This window comes from Passer domesticus, chromosome 5 (genome assembly GCF_036417665.1).
Source record: "Passer domesticus isolate bPasDom1 chromosome 5, bPasDom1.hap1, whole genome shotgun sequence".
Taxonomy (NCBI): domain Eukaryota; kingdom Metazoa; phylum Chordata; class Aves; order Passeriformes; family Passeridae; genus Passer; species Passer domesticus.
The window spans coordinates 78122016-78144510 of NC_087478.1; the positions used below are offsets into that span (position 1 = coordinate 78122016).

At 46.8% G+C, this 22495-nt stretch overlaps 1 protein-coding gene across 9 annotated transcripts in view; it reads left to right on the forward strand.

The window, feature by feature from the left end:
• CACNA1C (calcium voltage-gated channel subunit alpha1 C) overlaps positions 1 to 22495 on the forward strand; it is a 453063-nt gene that overhangs the window by 423242 nt on the left and 7326 nt on the right. For 6 of the 9 annotated variants that reach the window (XM_064421282.1, XM_064421281.1, XM_064421284.1 and 3 more), the window contains 15 exons: positions 506 to 571; positions 3566 to 3657; positions 4419 to 4584; positions 5455 to 5582; positions 7181 to 7277; positions 7898 to 8000; positions 9623 to 9724; positions 11230 to 11357; positions 12426 to 12560; positions 13500 to 13852; positions 14716 to 14742; positions 16055 to 16183; positions 16631 to 16740; positions 18667 to 18770; positions 22055 to 22372. In XM_064421282.1, the coding sequence (XP_064277352.1) occupies positions 506 to 571; positions 3566 to 3657; positions 4419 to 4584; positions 5455 to 5582; positions 7181 to 7277; positions 7898 to 8000; positions 9623 to 9724; positions 11230 to 11357; positions 12426 to 12560; positions 13500 to 13852; positions 14716 to 14742; positions 16055 to 16183; positions 16631 to 16740; positions 18667 to 18770; positions 22055 to 22372 (2058 nt within the window). Of the gene's footprint in view, positions 1 to 505; positions 572 to 3565; positions 3658 to 4418; positions 4585 to 5454; positions 5583 to 7180; positions 7278 to 7897; positions 8001 to 9622; positions 9725 to 11229; positions 11358 to 12410; positions 12561 to 13499; positions 13853 to 14715; positions 14743 to 16054; positions 16184 to 16630; positions 16741 to 18666; positions 18771 to 22054; positions 22373 to 22495 lie in introns of all 9 variants that reach the window. The other 3 variants (XM_064421276.1, XM_064421277.1, XM_064421278.1) reach the window with 1 other exon arrangement.

A 22495-nucleotide genomic window follows, 5' to 3' on the forward strand; every position in this document is an offset into this window, starting at 1 on the left:
TGCATATCTGGGCTCTGCATTTCCTCTTCAGCAGCTGATCACTGACACTGGTGCATGGCAGACACCATCAGGGACACCTGACACCGAGCAGGAAGGTGCTGATGCTGCTTTAGCTACTTAGGGTGGTAGCAGAAGCCTTGAATTAAGATTCCACCAGCACCTTTTATTTCACCATCCTGGATGCAGGGAAACATCACACTGCCATTAGTGCCAGAGTACTGCTGGCTGTGAGAGCTTTCTCCTCCTGGTAAACTGGTATAGACAGTGGTTTACCTCGCTTTCCTGGCTCGGTCAAGGGCAGGAGCGGCAGGAAGGCAGCGGAGCTCCATCCATCCATCCCCCATGGCACAGGCTGGGCGGGCAACCAAGCGTGGGTCTGTAGAGGCATCTAGTGGCCACTGCCCGCACTACAGAGCCACGCTGGGGCCAGCCTCACCCCTGTCCCAAAGCCAGCGGCACCGACCGGGCTCAGACACAGCGCTTTCTTTTTTTCTTTCGTTTCCAGGCTCTCCCCTACGTGGCTCTTTTAATAGTGATGTTGTTCTTCATCTACGCTGTGATTGGGATGCAGGTAAGTGATGCTTAAAGAGCTCGGGTGTGTGTGTCTGTCTTCTGCTAGAGCATGGGAACATGATCTAGTGTAGCTAGATCAGTGTGTGGTTGTGGGGGCTTACAGCAATGTTTTCACCCAGTAAGGTGAGATGAAAGCTAACCTTGGCTGGAGAACCTCATCTGACTGGGTACTTGCAGAAAAAAAAGCAAGCAAATAAAAAAATTGACCCCATAAGGGCAGAACACAATATGCAAACAGCAAAAGGACCATGCCTGCCCTCCACATTCTCAAAGTTCCAAAGGAATATCCACAAAGAAGATTTACCGCCTTGCTTGTTGTTCCAAAACAGTTTTTTAAGTGGGCTTATGGCCATGCTGCACTGAGCAAACCAAAATGTTCTCTTGCATCTCTTTCGCACTGGCATAGCTTCCACTGAGTTGTAAAGAGCAGCTTTTGATCTACACCCATGAAGGTAAATATGGGATCAGACCCAATGTACCAACACTCACATCAACACAACATCTTACTCAGTTTGCAAAGTGCACTTGGAATCATCCTGAGCATTCACCTGTGCAAGGAACTGATGTTGCACAGACACCACTGAGGACAGCACGGGATATAGGCACAGCCTCATTCTCTGTGCTGCTTTTCAGGCTAAGCTTCACTTTCCACTTCCATGTTAATCAAAGTTCCCAGACAAGTCAGCCATCTGGGATCAGAGGCCACAGTATGGAAAGGCATGGCATAATTGCTTCCAGAGGTCTTCAAACATGACAGGCTTCTTGGTTTCATAGTGGCAACAGAATTTGTAATGAAATTCATCTGACCTCTGTGACCTTGTTTTAATTTGTTTCCTGTTACTATAATCACATGTTTTCTTGAATTATCACAGGTTATCTCAATAGCCCCAGTAATCACAGCTGTCATTTACTCTACTAAGCTCATACTGTAAACTTGCCAGTTTTGCCTTTAGTACCTAAGATGGCCAAGATCTTACAGAATTAGCTGTGCTATACAGAAAATCACTTCAGAGTATTAAGCTGACATTACATCGCTGTACAAAGCATTATAAGTGACTTCCAAGCAGCCACACAGATGGGGTCTACAGTGGTCGGGACACTGCCAGGGCCAGATGCTTTATTCTGTAATTCTACCCCTTTTTCTTTCAGCTAGTTCTAGGTTACCTATTTAACCTTGGTTCCCATTCAAGCTTCTGTTTAAATCATCTCAGCAGCCTGAAGATCATACAGCTGTATATCACATTGATCTAGATTACTAGGTCACTTCATGCCCTCATGTCTTCCAATAAGAAAACCAACTTTTTTATTCTCCCTGTTTGCCCAGAGCCCACAGGCCTGTGATTATCACTTTTTGTCCAAATGACATCTCAGACATTTTGTGTGCATCTCTCTTGAACGTGCTGACACACAGAGCTCCCTCACACACAGGGACACATAGGAAGGAAAATCATCCCTCACTCCATTAAGCAGCTACCATGAAAGACTGGATGTACCAGAACTGATAAAAATATCAGAATTTCCCATATAAAGGAGACCTACAACTTTATGTCAGCTACTGCCACAACCTGGAGCGTAACAACATTCAAGCCTCACTACCTGATGTGCTCAAGTGGAAACAATCCAGGCTGATGCTGATGGATGAAGCTGCTCTAGGATGGCCCAGGAGGCACAGATTGGAGAGGCTGTGAGGGAGGAACCTCCACTTAGAGCTCCTCCCAGGTCCCTAATGCAAAACACCCACAGCAGCTGCTGCCTCCTGAGTGAGGGAAGCTGTAGGGTGGAAAGGAAGATCACGGGAAGCTCCCTTAGCTACATTTGCCTGAAATGATAAATATGGGCTGCCTCAGCTCCAGCTCAGTGCAACGGGGCAGTCAGGGCTGCCTGTGGCATGGGTCTGGCCAGGCAGGGGAAGGTCCATGCATCCATGAGGAACCCCTGAGGAAAACTGCCATGTGCCGACCCTCCCTCTGTCTGGCAAGGCCATCCCACCATTGTCCCTGTGCTCCTCTCCGTGTCACTGTTTCTCTGGGGGTGCTAATTATCAGTGACATTTCCTTGAAAAGAAGCTGGGTGTTCTCTCAGAGCTGCTCTGTTTTGGCTACAGAGAGATTACAGCTCTCAGCCCCTGACATCTCTGCCACCTTGTTATCAGTGGGGAATAAATAGTCCTGAGTGTGCTGTGTGGAGACCTTTCTGCCACACAAGGTTTGTTTAAGCTCTCAGTCCCACTGCCTGAAAGTACCACAGCTATCCAAGATTTTTTAAAGGAGCCTGGAACTCTGCTGCACTGGGGACTTCACACCCAAAGACAGGCCCCTAAAAAGGTTTTGCTGATGGTTGCAGGCTTCAAGCCATGGCTGGATGAACTAGTTGGTGTGGCATGGGAGGAAGCTCTAGGGCATCCTTGTCTGGGCAGATCTGATCATCATCTTCGTGCTGCTGCAATCTGGGAGGACCCCTGAAACACCTGCTGGTGACAAGCAGGACTATGGAAGGGCAGGCATTTGGACAATTCCAGATCCAAGGCAATGTATTTGCGTTGTTTTGTGAAAGATCCAAGGCCCCCCACAGAGATGGAAGCTCAAGGCTTTGCAGCTGCTGGTCTTTTGCTATCATTTTGTCCTGACAAAGATAGATAAGCAATGTAGGAAGGAGCCTTTTCTTCTCTGTTACTGATTTCTTTCAGCTGGACTCCCTTCCCAGTTGAATGCCTGTTAAAACAAGACCTCATGTCATGTATTCAGTGTATGAATAAGGAAGGGCACCTTGTTTTGACACGGCATGCTTCTTATTGCAAAATTAGTGATTTTCTGGTTATAAAGCAGAAGCCAGGGAAGCAACAACAAATATGAAGGACACACAGAAAAATTTATTTTAATAGAAGAGCAGATTCCATTAAATATCAGAGTCAGGGTGAGGCCAAGAGCCAAAGGTGACAAGAGGCATGGGGATTTTGCAGGGCTAATCTGAAAAGCTCTCTGCTTCCTGCCAGGTGTTTGGTAAGATTGCGCTGAACGATACCACAGAAATCAACCGCAACAATAACTTCCAGACCTTCCCCCAGGCAGTGCTGCTGCTTTTCAGGTGGGTACATGACAGCTCTGCATTGTGTCAGCCTGGGAGCACGATTCCTCTGCTCTCTGGCACAGCTTATCTCCTCCTACCATGTCATGTTCCCGAGGTGAGTAGTAACATGTTGTCCTTCAGTGGGGGAGGCTGGGAATTATGTCCAATGGAAGGACCAGTCCATTCAGTCTCTTGCAGCCCAGCAGCTCACCCTGGTAATGCTCTCAGTGCTGGGGAGGGACAGAAGTCTTCCTACACGGAAGGAAGGTAGCCAGATTTCAGTGCTCTCCAAAGCTGATATGCATCAAAACCTTCTTTGGTTCAAATCTGGCCAGTGTGACTTCTAGCAGGGAAAGGGACATGATGAACTCAGCCATGCCCAGCTCAGCTTAGTACATCTTCCTACTCCAGCTCGGGCCAGAGAGGGGTGCTGAAGGGGTGGGAAGTTGGCACAAATACAACACTGTTATAATTTTTTAGAGCTTCTTTATATGTTATCCGCAGCCATGTCCCACACATCTCCATGATTCTGCTTGGAATTTGAGAGCCCCATACCCACAGCAACCAAAGCCAGTCAGAAATAATAAGCTAATGATGGCAACAAAACCAAACAGAGGAGCAGAATATGCCAGGGAATGTCAAAGCCATCGGCCTAACTTGCTCTTAATTGACCTCAGTGGCAAAATTCTCATGAGTGTTCACGGGATCAGGAACAGGTTGCTAATGTGCCAGTCCCTGTCACATCCAAGCTCACTGCTGTCTCCCTCTGCCTTGCCCAGGTGTGCCACAGGTGAGGCCTGGCAGGAAATCATGCTGGCGTGTCTCCCGGACAAGAAGTGTGACCCAGAGTCGGAGCCGGCCAACTCCACGGAAGCCGATCACTCGTGCGGCAGCAGCTTCGCCGTCTTCTACTTCATCAGCTTCTACATGCTCTGTGCCTTCCTGGTGAGTGCCCCAGCCCAGAGCTTCCCTCTGCCAGACTCAGCCTCTGCTTCCCCAGAGCAGCAATGCACAGGGAAAAAATTTTCCCCCCAAAGAGGGGAAATCTCCCCCTGGGGTCTTTCCCAGCAGCACCCTTTAAGTGACAACACCCCTTCCCTGCCTCCCTCCAGCTCTGGGGGATGCTCTGCTTCCAATCCCTGGCTTTTGTGCACAGCAAAGGAGCTCTTTGCTCTCCCCCCCTCCCCCTAAATGAGAAAACCAAATTAGTCTGTTGTGGGCTGTGCTGAGGCTAGCAACGCCTCAGCCACACTTCCCACCTTCCCTCCTACCTTCCTTCTGGCTGCTGAGCGGGTTTTTCCTTCCCTGCCAGCAGCAATGACTGTGAGAATACACATATCCCACTTGCATCTGCTCCGTGTTGGCAGTGCAGCACTGCTCAGAGCGACAGCACACGCTCTGCAGCTGGCAGCAGTGCCCAAAACTCTCCCAGTGAACAGCAGCAACATTTTTAATGTTTTGGTCTTGAGCCAGAAGAAAAGACTTTTATCTCAGCCCCACTGCCTGTTGAAGATAAATCCCACCTCATTCTGCCAGGCAAAGACACAGGTAAATAAAAAGCCACGACAGCACAAATAAGAATTTAGCAAATTTGTGCCTCATCCATTTAGTGAGGAAGAGAAAAATGTAACAGGCTGAGAATATTCCACCTCTGGGCTCTTCCCATTTAAACTGGGGGTTGGCATGGGGAATAAAGAAGCTAACCCAAATGGCTTCCTAGTTTTGTGAGTCCAAATCCAGGTGTTAAATGGAGAAACTGGCAAAATGAAATGTTCCTTGCCTCATCCATCACATCATCTCTGTCCTTGTTTGCAGATCATCAACCTTTTTGTAGCTGTTATAATGGATAACTTCGATTACCTGACACGGGACTGGTCCATTTTAGGACCACACCACCTGGATGAGTTTAAAAGGATCTGGGCAGAGTATGACCCTGAAGCTAAGTAAGTAACCCAGCCTGGGTATCAGAGCTCCTCGGGAGAACAGGCACATTATTTTCTGTTCTCTAGACTCAGTGCAGTAAGTGCCATGTTCCTCCTGCAGGAACTTTTTTTTTTTTTTTTTGTACAAAACTCCTAAATAGATATCATCATCAGGTACTGCTGGTGAAGCCCAAAGTGCAAAGATACTCACAGAAATCTCAGCATTCAGGCTGTGCTGTTCCCTGTCAGGCCATTGCTTTACTTTCTGTCAGGGAGATATAGACTTAGGGGAGCAGGAGACTGAGAAAAAGAGATTGGGGGGTCGGTTTATTGTTGTATTTGTTTGTGATGTTGAGCTGTGACTCTTCTGCTTGACTTTGTACTCTCAGCAGAGCTGCTCTGCTCAAATCTCTGGTTTTTCCTTTGTTATATATGCCCACAACAACCTGAAAATTCACATGGCTGCATCACATTGTCTGCAGGGTTATTCACAACAGCAGACTTGCAGGGATATAAAGTTACACTACAACAACTCACATGAGGGCTTAACTGGCATTCAGTATTACATGCTCTGTTTGACACATGCTTAGGCTTAAAGTGCATTTAGATCCCTGTGGCATTACTGTACAGCTGACAATTGTAATTGCAAAGCCCCCTTTATAAAGCAAAAGCCATGGGCAGAGATTTGGGTGTAAACTGAAAGCAGATCTCTTTAGGAGACAGTGTTGAGATTAGTCTGGGCTTAGGTTCTGCCATACCTGAGGTGTGTCACATTATGAGAGTGATACATGAATTTAAGCACTTCTTCACCTTCATGGTGACTTCCTGGGCTGGGGACTTTTAATATGGTTGGGGAATAAGCACAGACTTGTAATAAATACACCATTTGTTAACAAAACAGATGCTACTATTTGTGCTTCCTTGAAGGCCAGACTGCAGTGGCTGAAGCCATGTAATAGTTCAGATGGCATCCTGCTCCTCCCTGTTTATAAATGGGAATCTCTTTTATTCCTCTTCTCATCCATGCCCCATGCCCCTCCTCTGGCTCTGCTAACTTTCTTCCCTCCGTGAGAGAATTCTTCTTTTGAGATGCCATTTACCAAACTTAAGAGAAACCCAACTGCTGCTGTGAAGGAAGTTCAGTACTTTGTTTTGTGCTCACTCTAGCCCAAAGCATAAACAAGTATTAAAAGGCAGTGGCTTGGGGCTATTTATGTGGGAGGTAAGCCACAGGAAATAAACCCTTTACACCTCTCTGCCTGCTATAGGCCTCAGCCTAATAAGTAAATAAGCAGATATTTATTTTGAGCAGGTCAGTGATGGGAAGAGAACCCCAAATTATCTGTTCATACACTAAGAAACTGCAACGTTGAAAAGGCTGAGGTCAATTCTTGCAAGTATTGACTCAAGTATGACTGGCAGCTGGGATTTCTGCACTAGTAGAGCGCCAGTCAAACCCTGCAGAAGGCACCAGATGCAAGAGGCCTGAAAAAATACTTTAAGCTATGCCTGGGCTACAGGGAGCAGCAGCACGAGGCTGGAGAGACCTGAGTGACACCATTAGGGCCAGCAGGCCAGCCCTGGTCAGGATGCAGCCCTCACTGTGCTCTCTTCTGCAGGGGAAGGATCAAACACTTGGACGTGGTGACGCTGCTGCGGCGGATCCAGCCCCCGCTGGGCTTCGGGAAGCTCTGCCCTCACCGGGTGGCTTGCAAAGTAAGGCACACTGCTGCTCTGGGAGGCTGGGCTCACAGAGAATAAATAAATAAATAAATAAACCAGAGAATACACAATGGTTTGGCCTGAAGGGCACCTTAAAGCCCATCTAATTCCAACCTCCATGCTTGGGCAGGGCTGCCTTGCACCAGGCCGGTTGTTTGGCACTAAACAGCCTGTCCTGACCCTGCCTCACTCAGTGGGCACATCCCAGCTCACTGCCCACCAGGCAGAGCCAGCCACAGCGTGTCTGAACAACCCCTAGGCTGCTCTGTGCCTCTCAGCAGCTCCTCTGGGCTCCAGCCACCCAGTCCAGGGCTGGAGGATCACCAGCAGGTGGGCTGTGCACTACTCAGGGCTTTTGTCTGGTTAGGAGAGCACATCTGTGCTAAATACAGCTCTCAAGTGCCAGGAACACACCTCTGCTTGTACTGTCAAACACCCATCTCCAGACAGATTAGGAGATAGAAATAACAGGGCATTCTCATTGTGTAACTAATCCACAGGCCATGGATATTCACATGAGAGGGATGGCAGGTCTGGAGGGCAGGAGGAGGACATAAGGAGGAGCATGCTTCAGTCCACGTGTGATTGTTGTCTTTCCCCTCTTCATCCCACAGCGCCTTGTCTCCATGAACATGCCACTGAACAGCGATGGGACTGTCATGTTCAATGCCACCCTCTTTGCCCTGGTCAGAACAGCACTGAGGATCAAGACAGAAGGTGAGAAACTTGCTGACTGCAAGGATACAAAGGTGTTCATGCCAAGGTGTCCTGAGCTGGAATAAACCAACAGGGACAACTTGTTAAAATGATCCAAATTACTCATATGCAGCACGTGGGACAGAAAGCTATGTAAGGAGGTTTGGAGGAATAATATCTTCTAGGGAAAGCACAGTGTTTCCCACCACCTAGGGAGCTGGTGCTTCCTGTAATATCATCTCAAATTACTGATCACATTCTTCACAGTGGTCTGAAAGTTTAGTTTTAGATCAATGTCTGCTCACCCAGCAATTAGGAGAAGGACAAAGGGCAAAGAAGCCTCCTTTTCTCCTTTTTGTACCCTGTCTGCAGAGCTCAGCCACTTCTTGACTGCTGCTGCCACTGATCTTCCAGTCCAAGGGAGAAAAAAGAGCTTGGACTCGAGGGTCTCATCTCACAAAAACTCCTCCTGTGCTTCCATTAGCATGAGTTAACATTACAGAAGAGTAACAGTGGTGTTGCAAAGAGAGATGAGGAGTAAAGGGACTGTTAATAGCTTTGCAGGTATATTTGAGGAAAGCAGGCAAGATTTGGGGCTCAGCTTGTCCTCTTTGTTGCTCTCTGTCACCTGCTGTAATGAAAGATATTGGTCCTGAGTCAAAATCTGGCTTCATGTATTAATGAGATGCATTGAAAGAGAGTGTAGGTCTGTGATTCACAGCTAAACACCTCTGCATCAGGAGTGGCTGCATTACATTTCAGGCATGGGGAAGCAGTGACCAGCAGTACTCTACCTTACAGTGCCAGCTGCACACTGCTGAGCCAAAAAGTAGTGGCAAAACAAAAAATTACATTAAGGCTTGAAAATTGTGCTAAACAGAATCTGACTGCAGCACAAGAGACTCTCCTGAGGAAAGACACCCACAATCCCTGTAAGACATCTTATGATGTCTTATGAAACAGAGACCCAAAAAGGATTCAGTTTTGTCTGTCTGAGCCTCAAACTCTTGGAGTCATTGGACTCCTGGGAAACCATCTAAAGCCTGAAACTGCTTGCTTTCTTTCTTGCCTTAGCAGGAACATTTAAGTGGTCAGGGCAGGAGTTTGGAATTAGCCCTGCTGAGTCTGATATTTGCCTTTGATGCTGTCCATGTGTTGCATCCTCAGCAAGTTATTCCATGTCCCTATCTTCACTGCATCCTATTACAAGAACTAATGACATGCAGAGCACCCTCAGGAGCCTCAGTGCTGGGGAGAAATAAGAAGAACTGCAGGAAAAATACCTTTAGGAGGATAAGATACTGGTTTCACCACTGTATTGGCTGTATTTCAGCTGTATTAGACACCTAGAGAGAGAGAAGAGAGGGGTTTGAATGTACATAAATCAAGAAATAAAACTGAAGGTGACTCATTTGAGAGGAAATGGGTATCCAAAAGGAAAGTCACCTCCCTACCCAGAGACAACTATGCATATTTAGGAAGAAGACCTCTTGCTGTGAGGAAGCTTTAGGAATGGTCTGAGCATCTCTTGACCCAAAACTTTCCACTTTGATATTTACCTCCTGAGATTTCCATGCCAGACATTAAATTTCTCCTCTGCAGGGTCTGCTTAATTCCTGTCTCTGCTGATTTTCACCCTGCAGGTAACCTGGAGCAAGCCAACGAAGAGCTGAGAGCAATAATTAAGAAAATCTGGAAGCGCACCAGTATGAAGCTGCTGGACCAGGTGGTGCCTCCTGCAGGTGGTGAGTGCAGGATCTTGTCCCTGTCTCTGAATATCTCTGGGTTTTTTCCCCCACCTGTCCTGTCCTACTGCACCTCGTGATCATCAGGTGGAATAGGGGGGACAGGCTTTCTTCTCAAAGCTATCTGTATTTAATATCTGTATTATCTGTTCTATATTAACATTAATGTGCTGTTCTTACTGCTGAGCAATCAGGGAAAGAAAAAAATGTGCATAAACAGGAGTTGGTGCATAGGCACCCAGTGTGGCATTCACTGACTTTCCAGGTGGCCCCATGGGCACAAAAGAGCCCTTGGCAGTCAGCCCACAGAAGCAGCCAGGTCCTGAGCCTTGCTCAGCCTGCTCTGAAGTCAGTGGACCATGTCTTCTAAAATTTCCAGTGAGTTCGCAGAAAGGAGGAGAGCTACCTGGGATAAAACACAGTGCACATTTTGGCTGGCTGACAGGTTTTTATTGTGTGGGAACACAGCTGTGACTGCATTTCAGGGGAGAGGTGATCCCCTCTGTTCACTCATACCCTTGTCAGGCACAAAAGGGACAGAATTCCAGTGCAGAGAAGGGTCAGGGCAGGCCTGGGATGGGTGATCAGTCAGAGGCTGTTGTGAATAAGTCTTACCCCAGGCTGTCACAAGACAGCAGCATGTGTTGGCCCAGACTGGGAGGCTCCTGCTATAACGAGATCCTTTGTGGTTAACCAACACCAGAGCCTGCAAAGGTTAGATGTGCTCCTGCTGCAGGGGTTCTGTGCCAGCAGAGCCAGTCTGCCCAATGCCACCGGCACCTCTGCTCCTGACTGCTCACAGCAAGCCCTGGCTGCACAGCAACCCTTCCTGATGCCATAAGGAGCAGAGGTGAACTGCAGTGTGTTGGTGTGCTGTTTGCGAGGGTCTCAGGAAGAGGGAAGAGATGAATCTGACTCCATATTTCTTAGAAGGCTGATATATTATCATATCATATAAAATTATATACTAAAACTGTACTAAACTATAGAGAAAAGATACATCAGAAAGCTAGAAAAGAATGAATAATAAAAACTCATGACTGACCAGAGAGTCTGACACAGCTGGACTGGGATTGGTCATTAAGTAAAAACAATTCACATGGAACCAACCAAAGATGCACCTGCCACATTCCAAAGCAGCAAAACACAGGGAGAAGTGATCAGATAACATTGTTTTTCTTTTCCTCTGAGGCTTCTAATCTTCCCAGGAGAAGAAATCCTGGCGAAGGGATTTTTCATAAAATATAATGGTGACAGCAGTGCCCAGTGTTTCAGCAAGGCTTACATGAGCAAATACACCAATAAATCAGCAGCTTATTTAATTTATTTTTCACCCCCCACCTTTGCAGATGACAAGGTGACTGTGGGGAAGTTCTACACCACCTTCTTGATCCAGGTGTATTTCGGGAAGTTCCAGAAGCGTAAAGAGCAGGGGCTGGTGGGGAAGCAAATACGCCAACAAATCAGCTGCTTATTGAGTTTATTTTTCCCCCTCCCCTTTGCAGATGACGAGGTGACCGTGGGGAAGTTCTACGCCACTTTCTTGATCCAGGAGTATTTCCGGAAGTTCAAGAAGCGCAAAGAGCAGGGGCTGGTGGGGAAGCCCTCCCAGCGCAACGCGCTCTCCTTACAGGTGACAAGCGGGCCCGAGCGCACAGGGGTGGTACACTAGAGACAGCTGGCCCCACGTCCCTCTTCAGCCACTCTGGGGGTTGCAATGGGCTATCCCTACTGGAAAGGAGTTTGTACACCCTTTGAATTATCATACCAATCCTTTTGGATAAATACCTGTATAGCTCCATAATCACAATTTATCAATCTGCCAGTAATATTTGAAATTTGGGATACTTTGAACTGGTATGAAGTGTCCTACAGACATTTGCTTACTCCCACATACATTTGACCCCTTTTGAGTGCATGTTGCCAGGAGACAAAATCACTTAAAAAGCAAAAAGCATCCCTGGATGCCAAAGCCATCCAGTGGACAGTAAGGACTGTAAGGACTGGGATTTGTTCCCCACTGTGATACTTGTTCACTCAGCAGATTACCAGGCTGTGTGACAGAAAAAGAAAACCCTGTTGAATGTACAAGCAGTACTATTTATGTCCCTTGAGGATACTTTGAGAAAAAAGGGCGGCTCTGGAGTTTCAGCAAGCTGCAAAGTGCTGTGATGTGGGCACAAACACAGAGCAAGGCCTCAGTACACCCACAGTTTACCACCCTGGATGGACTCTGGAACAGACTCCAGACAGTGAGGGGTCTGAGGACTTAGCAGGTCCAAACGCCAGAAGCTTAGTTATTAAATCCTTATTTAAGCTGCTGATTAAAAATAAGAGATTTTCTGAGGCACCAGAATACACGGTTCAGCTGGAACTGCATCTGCTCTAGAAGTTCTGGTTGTAGATCTGAAAACCCAGAGCTGAAAGCACGCAGAGCTGTTTAGTCAAGCCTGTGGATTTATGTCTATGTCCTGCTGTGATGAAGCCAAGGACCAGCAACAAACATTCCTTGGCTTGTATTGCCAAGAGTTTCTCTCCTTGAGGCGGAGATGACAGAACAGGCTTTGCTGGTGTTTCCCTAGGAGCTGGGGGTGCTATGTTAGCCCAAGGGGCCCCACAGTGTTTAGGAGGAAATGGCAGTGCTGGTGTCTCTCCCGTGCCCACTCGGAGATATGAAGCTCTACAGTTTGCTGTTTTGCAGGCTGGTCTGCGCACACTCCACGACATCGGGCCCGAGATCCGACGAGCCATTTCTGGAGACCTGACAGCTGAAGAGGAGCTGGACAAGGCCATGAAAGAAGCTGTTTCTGCTGCCTCTGAAGATGATATCTTCCGGGTAGGTTCTGAACAGGTTTGCGAGGTGAGGCTGAGCTCAGAGTGCTATATTTTCCTTTGTTCATTCTGCATTTCAGCTGGGCTCTCCTTGTTTGGTAGATCTTACCAGAAAACAGTGGTGGACCTAGGTCCTAAGTGAAAGGTCCTAAGGTGTTTGCACAGTTTTATTCCAATTCCTTTTCTCTTTCTCTCAAGGGAAGTTTCTCACTGGAAGATTCCCTCATGAAACCAAAATTAAAGAACAGATCAGTGCAGTCATTTTGCAATCTGCAGAGCAGCAGCCAGGCACACTTTAGTGTTTTGTTCACTCCTTTCAGTGGCACTGGAAGCATCCTTCCAAAAAGTACACAGGGACCCAATAGAGCTCCTATGGAAAGTGAAAATTTTCTGAGAAACTTAGCTAAAACATTTCTTTCTTATTTCATTCCTATTTCTTATAATTGTTTTCTTTAGTAACTTTTCCTCTCCTTTGGCATTTTTCTCCTTTCTTTACAAAAAAAGATGCTATCAGTCCTTTCATTACCCATCTAAACAGCACATAACTGGCTTATTAAATTTCTCTTCATTTCTTCCTCCATGTGCTTAATAGTTTCTAGTGCTCTTCTCAAATTCCCCCTCATACCTAAATGTACTTTTGTAACTGCACTGGGAAAACCAGACAGCAGCTCCCTGGTTCTTGCATCCATACCCCATCCTGGACTCCCTGGTCTGGTGGGAGGTGTAGAGACATACACCTGCCAACCCTCTGAAATCCCAGCCTGTGTGTAGCTAGTCTGTGTGACAGAGAAGTCCTCACACTGCTTTCTGGAAGAGAGAGCACCAGTGTCATCATGCACACTTTGGTCATCACTTTTTTTTCCACTCAAGAACAGTCTAAGAAGGTGAACACCAGGGCCCTTGCTCACTCACAAAGGAAAAATCCTTTCTGTTTCTCTGACAGAGAGCTGGAGGCTTGTTTGGAAACCATGTGAGCTATTACCAAAGTGACGGCAGGAGTGGGTTCCCCCAGACATTCACCACCCAGAGACCTTTGCACATCAACAAGTCTGGCAACAACCACGGCGACACCGAGTCTCCATCTCACGAGAAGCTGGTGGACTCCACCTTCACTCCCAGCAGCTACTCATCTTCAGGCTCCAATGCCAACATCAACAATGCCAACAACACTGCCCTGTGTCGCTTCCCCAGCCCACCCAGCTACCCCAGCACTGTCAGCACGGTGGAGGGCCATGGGACCCCCTTGTCACCCACCATATGTGTGCAGGAGGCTCCCTGGAAGCTCCCATCCAAAAGGTAAGTGTCCCAGCAGAGAGGGAGCCAAGGGAGCAGGTGTTGGAAGGTGCATGCAAACACCAGAGCACTGCTGCCGAGCCAAAGTCACTCCCAGACATTGCCCAGCCTGGATTGAGCCTTCTGGTTCTCCACTTGTGCCAAAGCCCACAGATATGCACCAATTGGCCACTGCAAAGCACCAGCACTCTTACTGACCAACACACTGGACTTCTTTGGGCTCTGTCAGGAAGAAACCTTTGTAAGATCCAAAGGGAACCTTATTTATCCCTCCTTCACTGCAGGGAGGTGTTTTATCAGCTGGTAACTGAAGGAGACTGCTCTTCATGTCTTAATCGCCCAATAGGGAGCTTTGTTGAAGTCAGTGGGTTTTCATTCAGTAGGTCACATCCCTACAGAGGTCACCAAAGACATTCTGGGAGAAGGGAGGCAAGATTTTCGGAAACAAAGTGAAGAAAATCCCCTTCTCTGGACAGTTTTCATTCTCTCTACACACAGATGACTAACACAAAAGGAATATAATTTTTCTCAGTGGGGGATTTCTTTTAATACTTTCAGAAACAGCAGGAAAGAGATGGATCTTTTTTTTTCAGTGCAGAGAGTGAACAGTGTGAAAAGGTGGCCAAATGCTGGCCCCAGAAAGGACAGAATAGGACAATAAGGCAGAGGAACTTCAGTGGGTGCAGAATTGCCCAAGTGAGGAGTCCCGTGATTTTTCTATTTCATGCCTTCCTGAGGGAGCCCACGGGGAGTTGCACAACATGTGTTCCCATCTGCCCTCCTCCCTGCTGAACTCGTGCTGCTGTGACACTGCTAACAGGGTGTTTTTTCTCTCCTTGCTTCCCTGGGCACGTTCCTTGAATTAGGACACATTACTACGAGACACTGGGACGGTACGTGTTCTCCATACCCCTCTAATGCTGCCTGGCTGTAAGACCCACTGTCCTCATCCTGTTCAAACTCCCAATTCCCATTAATGCTGAATATGACCTCTCCTTGTTGGTGTCAGTAGGGCTGAAATAGAGATACTGATCACCATGATAGCTCCAGAAAATACTCCCTGCTCAGGGCAAGTAGCGGTCCATGTTCTGGCTGTTTTCTAGATTTGGTGTTTTTTAGAGATTCTAGCTGGGCTCACACATCTACACATTCTCTGATCACAGCATAGTGAAATACACCCTGGCATGTTCATGCAAAAATTCCGTATGGTTTTGGCTAAACACAGACAGTTGAACAGGAGGAGATGCCAGGTACTGATTTTTTTCCCCCTCTGCACCTTAGCAGTTTTACTCATTTCCCATTTCAGAGGAGGGTCACTGCAGCACTGTCCTACAGGCTCTTTTACACAATGCATACCCACATCTCTCCCAATGGTTTTTGCTTTAACCACATGACAAGATAATGGTGCCCCTCCAGTCCCTAAAATATGAAACAAAAAAAAAAGCCACCCTGATCTCTTCTGCAAATGCTAGTAAGAAACTGGAATTGTTTCCACTGCCTCCATGTCCATACCTCAAGGATTCAAGCTACCTCCAGATTTTACTTTACTCCTCAGACAAAGCAAAGTCCAAATGAAGCGAAACACGAGTGCCAAAATATGCAACAGGGGGACAGAGAGGAGGCAAGCAGGGAGTTAAGGGTTGGCACACCTAAGGCTTTGAACAGATCCTACTGAATTCAGTAGAAGCACTCTGCAGTTAAAAACAAGGATAAAAGGTGGAAAAGCCAGCAAGGATGAGAATGTGAGCAGGAGGCAGAGGGCAGAGCTGGTGCAGACTGAGGGATTTGGGAGGCAAAGGCCACACATCACAGAGATGAGGAGGTTACTGTGTGTGTCCAGGAGGCTTCTCCAAAATCCATAACCAAGTCTTTTGCAACCAGGGAAAAAGCTTATTCCTGAGAGCCCATCTCAGATTTCACTGTGAGTTCAGTGAGGTGTATCACTGGAAATGATCAGTGTGATGTGCACATTCACAAAGGACAAAATAAATTCACAGTTTAAGAAACTGATCCTGTGAAAAAGGACACAGACAAAGATTGTTGCCTTGTATTTGTGAACTCTGTAGCTCTGTTCAGTCATTGATTTTCCTATGAAGGCTCTTCAGCATTATAATAAACTGGGACAGATGGAGCCTGTCATTCTTGTCTTTGTAACAGGTTGTCTTTACCATCTCCATATCTTGACTTGTCTTTTTTGCTCATTAGCTCCAGTTCCAGAGACAGCCAGCTGGCAATTGTTTGCCAAGAGGAAGTGTCTCAGGATGAGACTTATGATGAAAATTTGAATGAAGACATTGAGTACTGTAGTGAACCAAGTCTGCTCTCTACCGAAATGTGAGCTTTGCAGCTTTAGTCAAGGTGTTTGGGTGGTTCTTTAATTAAGGGGGAGAGGTGGGAAGAGGTGACATTTTTCTACAGAAATTTCAATTTATGGGAGAAGGTCAGAAAATTTTAGACAACTCAAATATGAGAAAATATTTCCAGTTCAGCCCTAGAAGTAACATTGAAAATGTTATTTTTCACCTAGAATTTTCTTTCTCTGAATGAGATATCTTCAGGGCTGCCCCCCACATTCACTTCTACCTCCTGATGTTCCCAGAGCTCATCTTTAGAGTTCTCTGTCTCATGGTCTCTTGTTGCTGTTCTGGAACAGTAATAGTTTGAAGCTGGCTTGCTCTTGCATCCCTTTGCTAGCATGACCTTCCTGGCTTCCTTGCTGGAAGAGGGCTTTTTCTGCCCAGCATCAGCTGCTTTTCTGAATCCCTCTGCTCTCCTCCCCAGGCTTGCATACCAAGATGATGAAAACAGACAACTCACTCCACCAGAACACAGCAAAGGAGAGGACAGCCGGCACTCTCCGAAGAAGGGGTTTTTGTGCTCCTCAGCTCTAGGTAACTCTCAGCAGGGCTGGGCTCTGATTCCTCCCCCTTGGTGGAGTTCCCACACCTCCCTGAAGGAATCCCAGCCTGTGTGGGCACGGGTGTTGCTGTTTGCTGAATTCAGCTCACGAGACCAGGAGTCCCAGGGTGTGCAGACAGTCCTGACCAGGCACAGGGCTCTGCTGGCTTCACAGCCAGTCAGCAGATGAAGCTGTGGCTGTTTGGACAGTCCCTGTGATCTGTTTGATCAAGCCTGCCTGTGAATTAAGGCAGTTTATTTGAGAGCTGTAGGCTCTCCAAACAATCACCAGGGAGTCACCAAATAGGTGAGCCTTGAGCCTACAGTGTTCTGCTCTGTGTGTATTCAGCAAGGAGAAATGAGAGATTGTCTCCTTTGTCTGCTGCCAGGAGCACACTGAATGCCAGATTAAGTTAATACAACATGCATTTGCCTTCTGCTCTAATTGTACCTGGAGATTTTCAAGTGCTTCACTGGGAAAGGAAACCCATGAATCACAAGGTTTTATGAAATTATCAAGAGTCTGTGACAAAATGAACTCTTAGGTATAGCATTTTTCAGCCTTTTTCTGAGTATTGGTGTGGTGAAAAAGGGCATTGAAGGGAGAAACTAAAAAGAATCATGTGTATAAAATACATTTTACAGAATAACAGTGACAGACTAGGTAGTGTCATGTTTAAAGTGAGGCTACTGAGTCTTCACTGAAATCCTTCAGGATGGCTCACTGTTCTAACAACATTTACTTTATTTCAAATCTTCAAATATTAGGTAATGACAACTTCTATGTCGATCTGTAAGGCAGTCAGCCCTTGATACAATGCTTCACTAACTACATTCTAGTAAATATTTATATACTGATGTCATACTCATTTTAGTAGTTGGGTTTTTTTCTCAAGAAAGAGGAAATACTTTTAACCTGCATTGTAACATTCATTCTCTGGGTTATAATATATTTTCTCCAACCCTGAGAGGGCTTTTTCTCAGCAATCCAATATTATAGATATTTACTATTTTTAAAAATCTAATTTTCTTCCCTTCTTTAGAAGAATGTCAACAAAATGAAGAAGACCACAAACTATTTTAATGTGCCATGTATCGAATCTTTAGTACTGGATTTATTTGCCATTTTCAGAAGTAAAGCACTTGATCATAAACATACTTTTCAGTAGTTTTAAATTCCTCGTTGGGAGCATATTTAGAGAAGTAAAGTTCAATATAATTATATTAAATATATTAAAAATATATAATACTTTAATTATATATTATATAATATATTGTTAAAGTTTTTATAGCGAGTAAACAACTGTGACTGTTTCAGCAGTTCCCTCTAAAATGTTTTTTTCTCTCTTCCCTTCCAAATTCCAAAAATGCTTCATTTCTGTCTAAGTCACCTTCCATTCACCAGTAAATTCCCCATTGATGGATTCAGTTGCACTTGACCTTGCTATAGACACAGTCCCTCAGAGTGTGGTGTGTCTGGCAGCTGAGGGACACAGATCACATGCAAGCAGGGTGCCAGTGTCACCTGAGCAGCACAATGTCGCTGCCTGCCCAGCAGCAGAGTCTCAGCTGCCACATCCTGCTGAGGGCTCTGCCTCAGCCACAGAGGTCTGAGAGCACTGCCACTGCCTGGGAGGGAGATCAGCTGCACGTGTTTTAAAGGAAAAAAAGGGTTCAGAATCCCACTTTGCAGCAATCCCACCTTGCAGCTTGCTTGGGAGGTGGAGTTGGTTGGTTTGTGATGCCCAAGTGCTTTCTGTAAATACATTTTCTTTGGAAAGGCACGGTGTTGAGGGGAAGAGCCTAAAGCACATGTGTTTTTGCTGTATGTCCAGTGGGACTGCGCTGAAAGAAACTGGAAACAGATTTCCTGTAGTGTGTTATGAGTGATGGAAACGTTGTGTGTGTTGCTGTTTCAGGTCGAAGAGCATCTTTTCACTTAGAGTGTTTGAAAAGACAGAAAAACCAGGGTGTGGATGTCTCACAGAAGACAGTCCTGCCTCTGCATCTGGTCCATCATCAGGTGAGTGTTAATAACCAGACGTGGCCTCTGCCACCTGCAGTGCCCCCCAGAGCATCCCAGCCCACTCTTCAAAAACCATTTGGGATAGATTCTCACCCACACCAAAGGCCCAGGTTTTAGCAATCAGGATTTTTGTCATTCCCAGAATGCTACAGGAATATGTCCCTTGGAGTCAGCCACAGTTATCATTGTCTGATGCTCATGAATGAATAAAATAAAATACTAGCAAAAAGATGAAAATAACTACCCAAATTGCATGCTGCAGTGCAATTACACTGGCTTTGATGGCAGTATGCACATGAATAAAGTGTGCACAGTCTAATATTAATTAAAGGTAACCAGTAAGTGTAATTAACCATTTTAAAACACAAACTGATTACATGTCATCAATCAGCTTCTTCAGCCCTTTGTAACTGTGTTCAGCAGCCTAGCAAATGTATGCCTAAACACGTGCCTGGATGATTAGCCAGCTGTCAGGCTCCAAAAAGAGCTGTGTCTTCTGCTTTGACAATGCCATTTTTTGTCACCCATAAAAGAAACAGGTGCAGATGGCAGTGCCAGCCTTGCAGGTGTAGCATCCTGCTCTCTGCAGTCCTCCCAGGCAGGGTAGAATGGCCTTGCTGCTTCTTTAGGCTGCCACAAGCAAGAATGGGAGGAGAGAGAAGTCAGAGGAGTGAGAGAGGGGTGGACTTCAGGCTCCCTGGCTTTTCTCACCTCCACTTCCAGAGGGTTATCCTTTAATTCTTGAGCTCCAGAAAGCAGTGATCTGCAGATAGTTACAGCTGTGGCAGGGACAACCAGAAAACGTGTTGGAGCAGGGAGGGTTGGTCAGGAAACAGATTCCCATGTTCACCACAGCATCAACAGCTCTCCTGAGACTTCCTGCCTTCCCCAGGCAGGCCAGGCAGAGGGAACACAGGCCTTCCAGCCCTCCCAGCCCACACAGCTGCCAGAATCACCTCCCTCCAAACCTCTTCACCCTTCCCCATGCCACCATGCAGCCCAAAACCTGGAGGGATGGGACTCTGCCCACACAAGTGTCACTCAGCCAGACTGAAGGGCTACCCTGAAAGAGGCATCTGGCTGCCAGCTGACAACACTCAGCAATGGTCCTGTTTACAAAAATGTTAACCAACAACAGTGCCTAAAATAAGACCACAGAGTGGAAATTTGCCTCTGCCAAACCTAATGGATTGTGTTGCTGTGAAGGCTTGAAGAGGGGTTCTCATGGAATACCTGGACATCATGATATGTAAATGTGTTCAGCTGAAGCTCAAAGCAATCCTACCCAGCTTCCTTCAGCTTCCTCAGAACCTTACATTTTTGATAAAACATTTTGTGTAAGTTTCTGCCAGCAGGCTGGGAAATTGGTTCTGTTGTCCTGCCTGACAGATCCAGGTCTCTCCTTGAAGTCCTGATGTTTAAGGGATGTGCTGAGGCCATCGTAGCCTGCAGGGTATGACTTATTCAGAAGTGTTAAGGGCTTTCTTCCTCATTGAAATTTGATAGAATTCTGACATCTAATTACTGAGAAAACCTTGGTGCACTTGCAGGTGACTAAGAATTCTTTTTTCAGAATGAAAAATTCTTTTTTTCTGACACTGAAGTCATCAGCAAAACATAATAATCAGTTCCCAAGGATTTCAGTGGCAGATGGACTGAGCTTCACTGAACATTAGATAGCTTTAAGTGAGCTGTCTAGTTTAAATCAGTTCAGTCCCACTGTGGTCAGTGGAGGGAAGGAGCATCACCAAAGGGCAAGTTTAACTCTTGTGTAAGTCATGTCTTTGAGGCAGTGTTTTCAGGCAGGCATTGAAGAGCAGGGAAGCTTGCCAGTGCCTTTCTGCACAGCTAGCTTAGGCTGAACACAGGGCCTTGTCCCAGCATGAACACAACACAATCCACACCCTTTTGTAGTTTCTATGCATTTATTTCATTGCTCAGCCATGAGCTCTGTGAGATGAGCTCATGACTCTGACAGTCTTGCTTATAGAGCAAGGAAACAGTCACCATCAATAAGGCATCAGATCAGCCCCGTGCAACAAGAGGCCTCTTGAGGAATTCGTTTTAAGAGCAGGCTGAATGACTCAGAGGTTGTGTGTATGGTTACAGGAAGGACTGGATGGCTGAAAGCATAATCATAAGATTTTGATCCTCCCACCAACAGCAGATGCCTTAAAATCCAGTGGTGGATTTCAAGTTATTGCCAACTGCACACACATCTAAAATTCATACCTGGTTCAGGTTCCTCAGTAGACACTTAAAACAGCAACTGGCAATAAAATCCTGTGCTGTGTGTGGTGTCAGTGGTTGGCAGTGCCATGGGGAATGGGGCTGCATCCTCCTGGCAGTGCCGTGGCAATGGGGCTGCATCCTCCTGGCAGTGCCATGGGAATGGGGCTGCATCCTCCTGGCAGTGCCATGGGAATGGGGCTGCATCCTCCTGGCAGTGCCAAGGGAATGGGGCTGCATCCTCCTGGCAGTGCCAAGGGAATGGGGCTGCATCCCTCCTGGCAGTGCCGTAGCTCCCAGGCTAAGGAACTGTGGTTCTGAAAATTTCCATTCCAGTGCTTGGCACTAGCACAGGGTGCACCATTTAAAGGAAAGCTTGCAAAATGAGTTTGCAGCACACATCAGTGTAGTCATGATATTTTATGAAAAATCCTTTGCTAGGATTTTTCTCTTATTTTAGTTGAGGAGTTTCAGGAAAGAAATGTAAACAATAACTATTTGTTGTTGTGGAATGTAACAGGTGTACCTGTGATTGGTGCACGTTGGTTGTTTTTAATGAATGGCCAATCACAGTCAGCTGGCTCAGACTTTCTGAGAGTCATGAGCTTTTGTTTTGTTTTTTTTTTTCTTGGATTTTTTTAGCCTTCTGATGGATTTATTTTTTTAAGTCTTTTTTCCAGGTAGAAAAGGGAAGTTTATTTTCTGACTCTAACATTTATGGATTTCTAAAGGTGACAGTGTATTGCAGGGTGAAAGTGCTACCTCTCCAATGACACTGGACAAACTAACAGTCTATCAAATTTCTCCTCCTCCATAAAAGAATGTAAAAAAACAAGTTGTTTATAGAAAGTGTGTGAGAAAGTTTGCTACAAGAATGCAATCAGAAGGGTTAGAAAGTCTTAAAAAATCAGGGCGACACATCCAAACCCTAGAAGAAGCTGGCAGCTTCACAAGCCTCGAGCCTCTCCAGGCCTTTGTTGAATGGTTTCTCCAGCACCTCCTTTTTCCAGCCCTGCACGCTCTCACTCCCGCTGTCCCTCCTGTGTCCGCAGGCACTCGCAGTGGCCGGCCTGAGTCCCCTGCTCCAGCGAAGCCATTCCCCCACCACGTTCTCCCGGCTGTGCGCCACGCCGCCGGCCACGCCGTGCAACCGGGGCTGGCCGCAACAGAGCATCCCAACGCTGCGCCTCGACGGGGCGGACTCCTCGGAGAAGCTCAACAGCAGCTTGCCGTCCGTGCACTGCGGCTCCCGGTACCCGGAGAGCGGCGGCAGCCCCAGGAGAGCCCGGCCGGTGTCGCTGACCGTGCCCAGCCCCACGGCAGGGAGCAGCCGGCAGCTCCACGGCAGCGCCAGCAGCCTGGTGGAAGCGGTAAGAGCGCACAGGCAGCGAGGATGCTGCGGCACGGCCAGCTAGAAACGTGGCCCTGGAGGAGCAGGGCAGCAGGTCCACTGCTGCCCGCAATGCCAGGAGGAGGAGAGGCCTTCTCCCAGG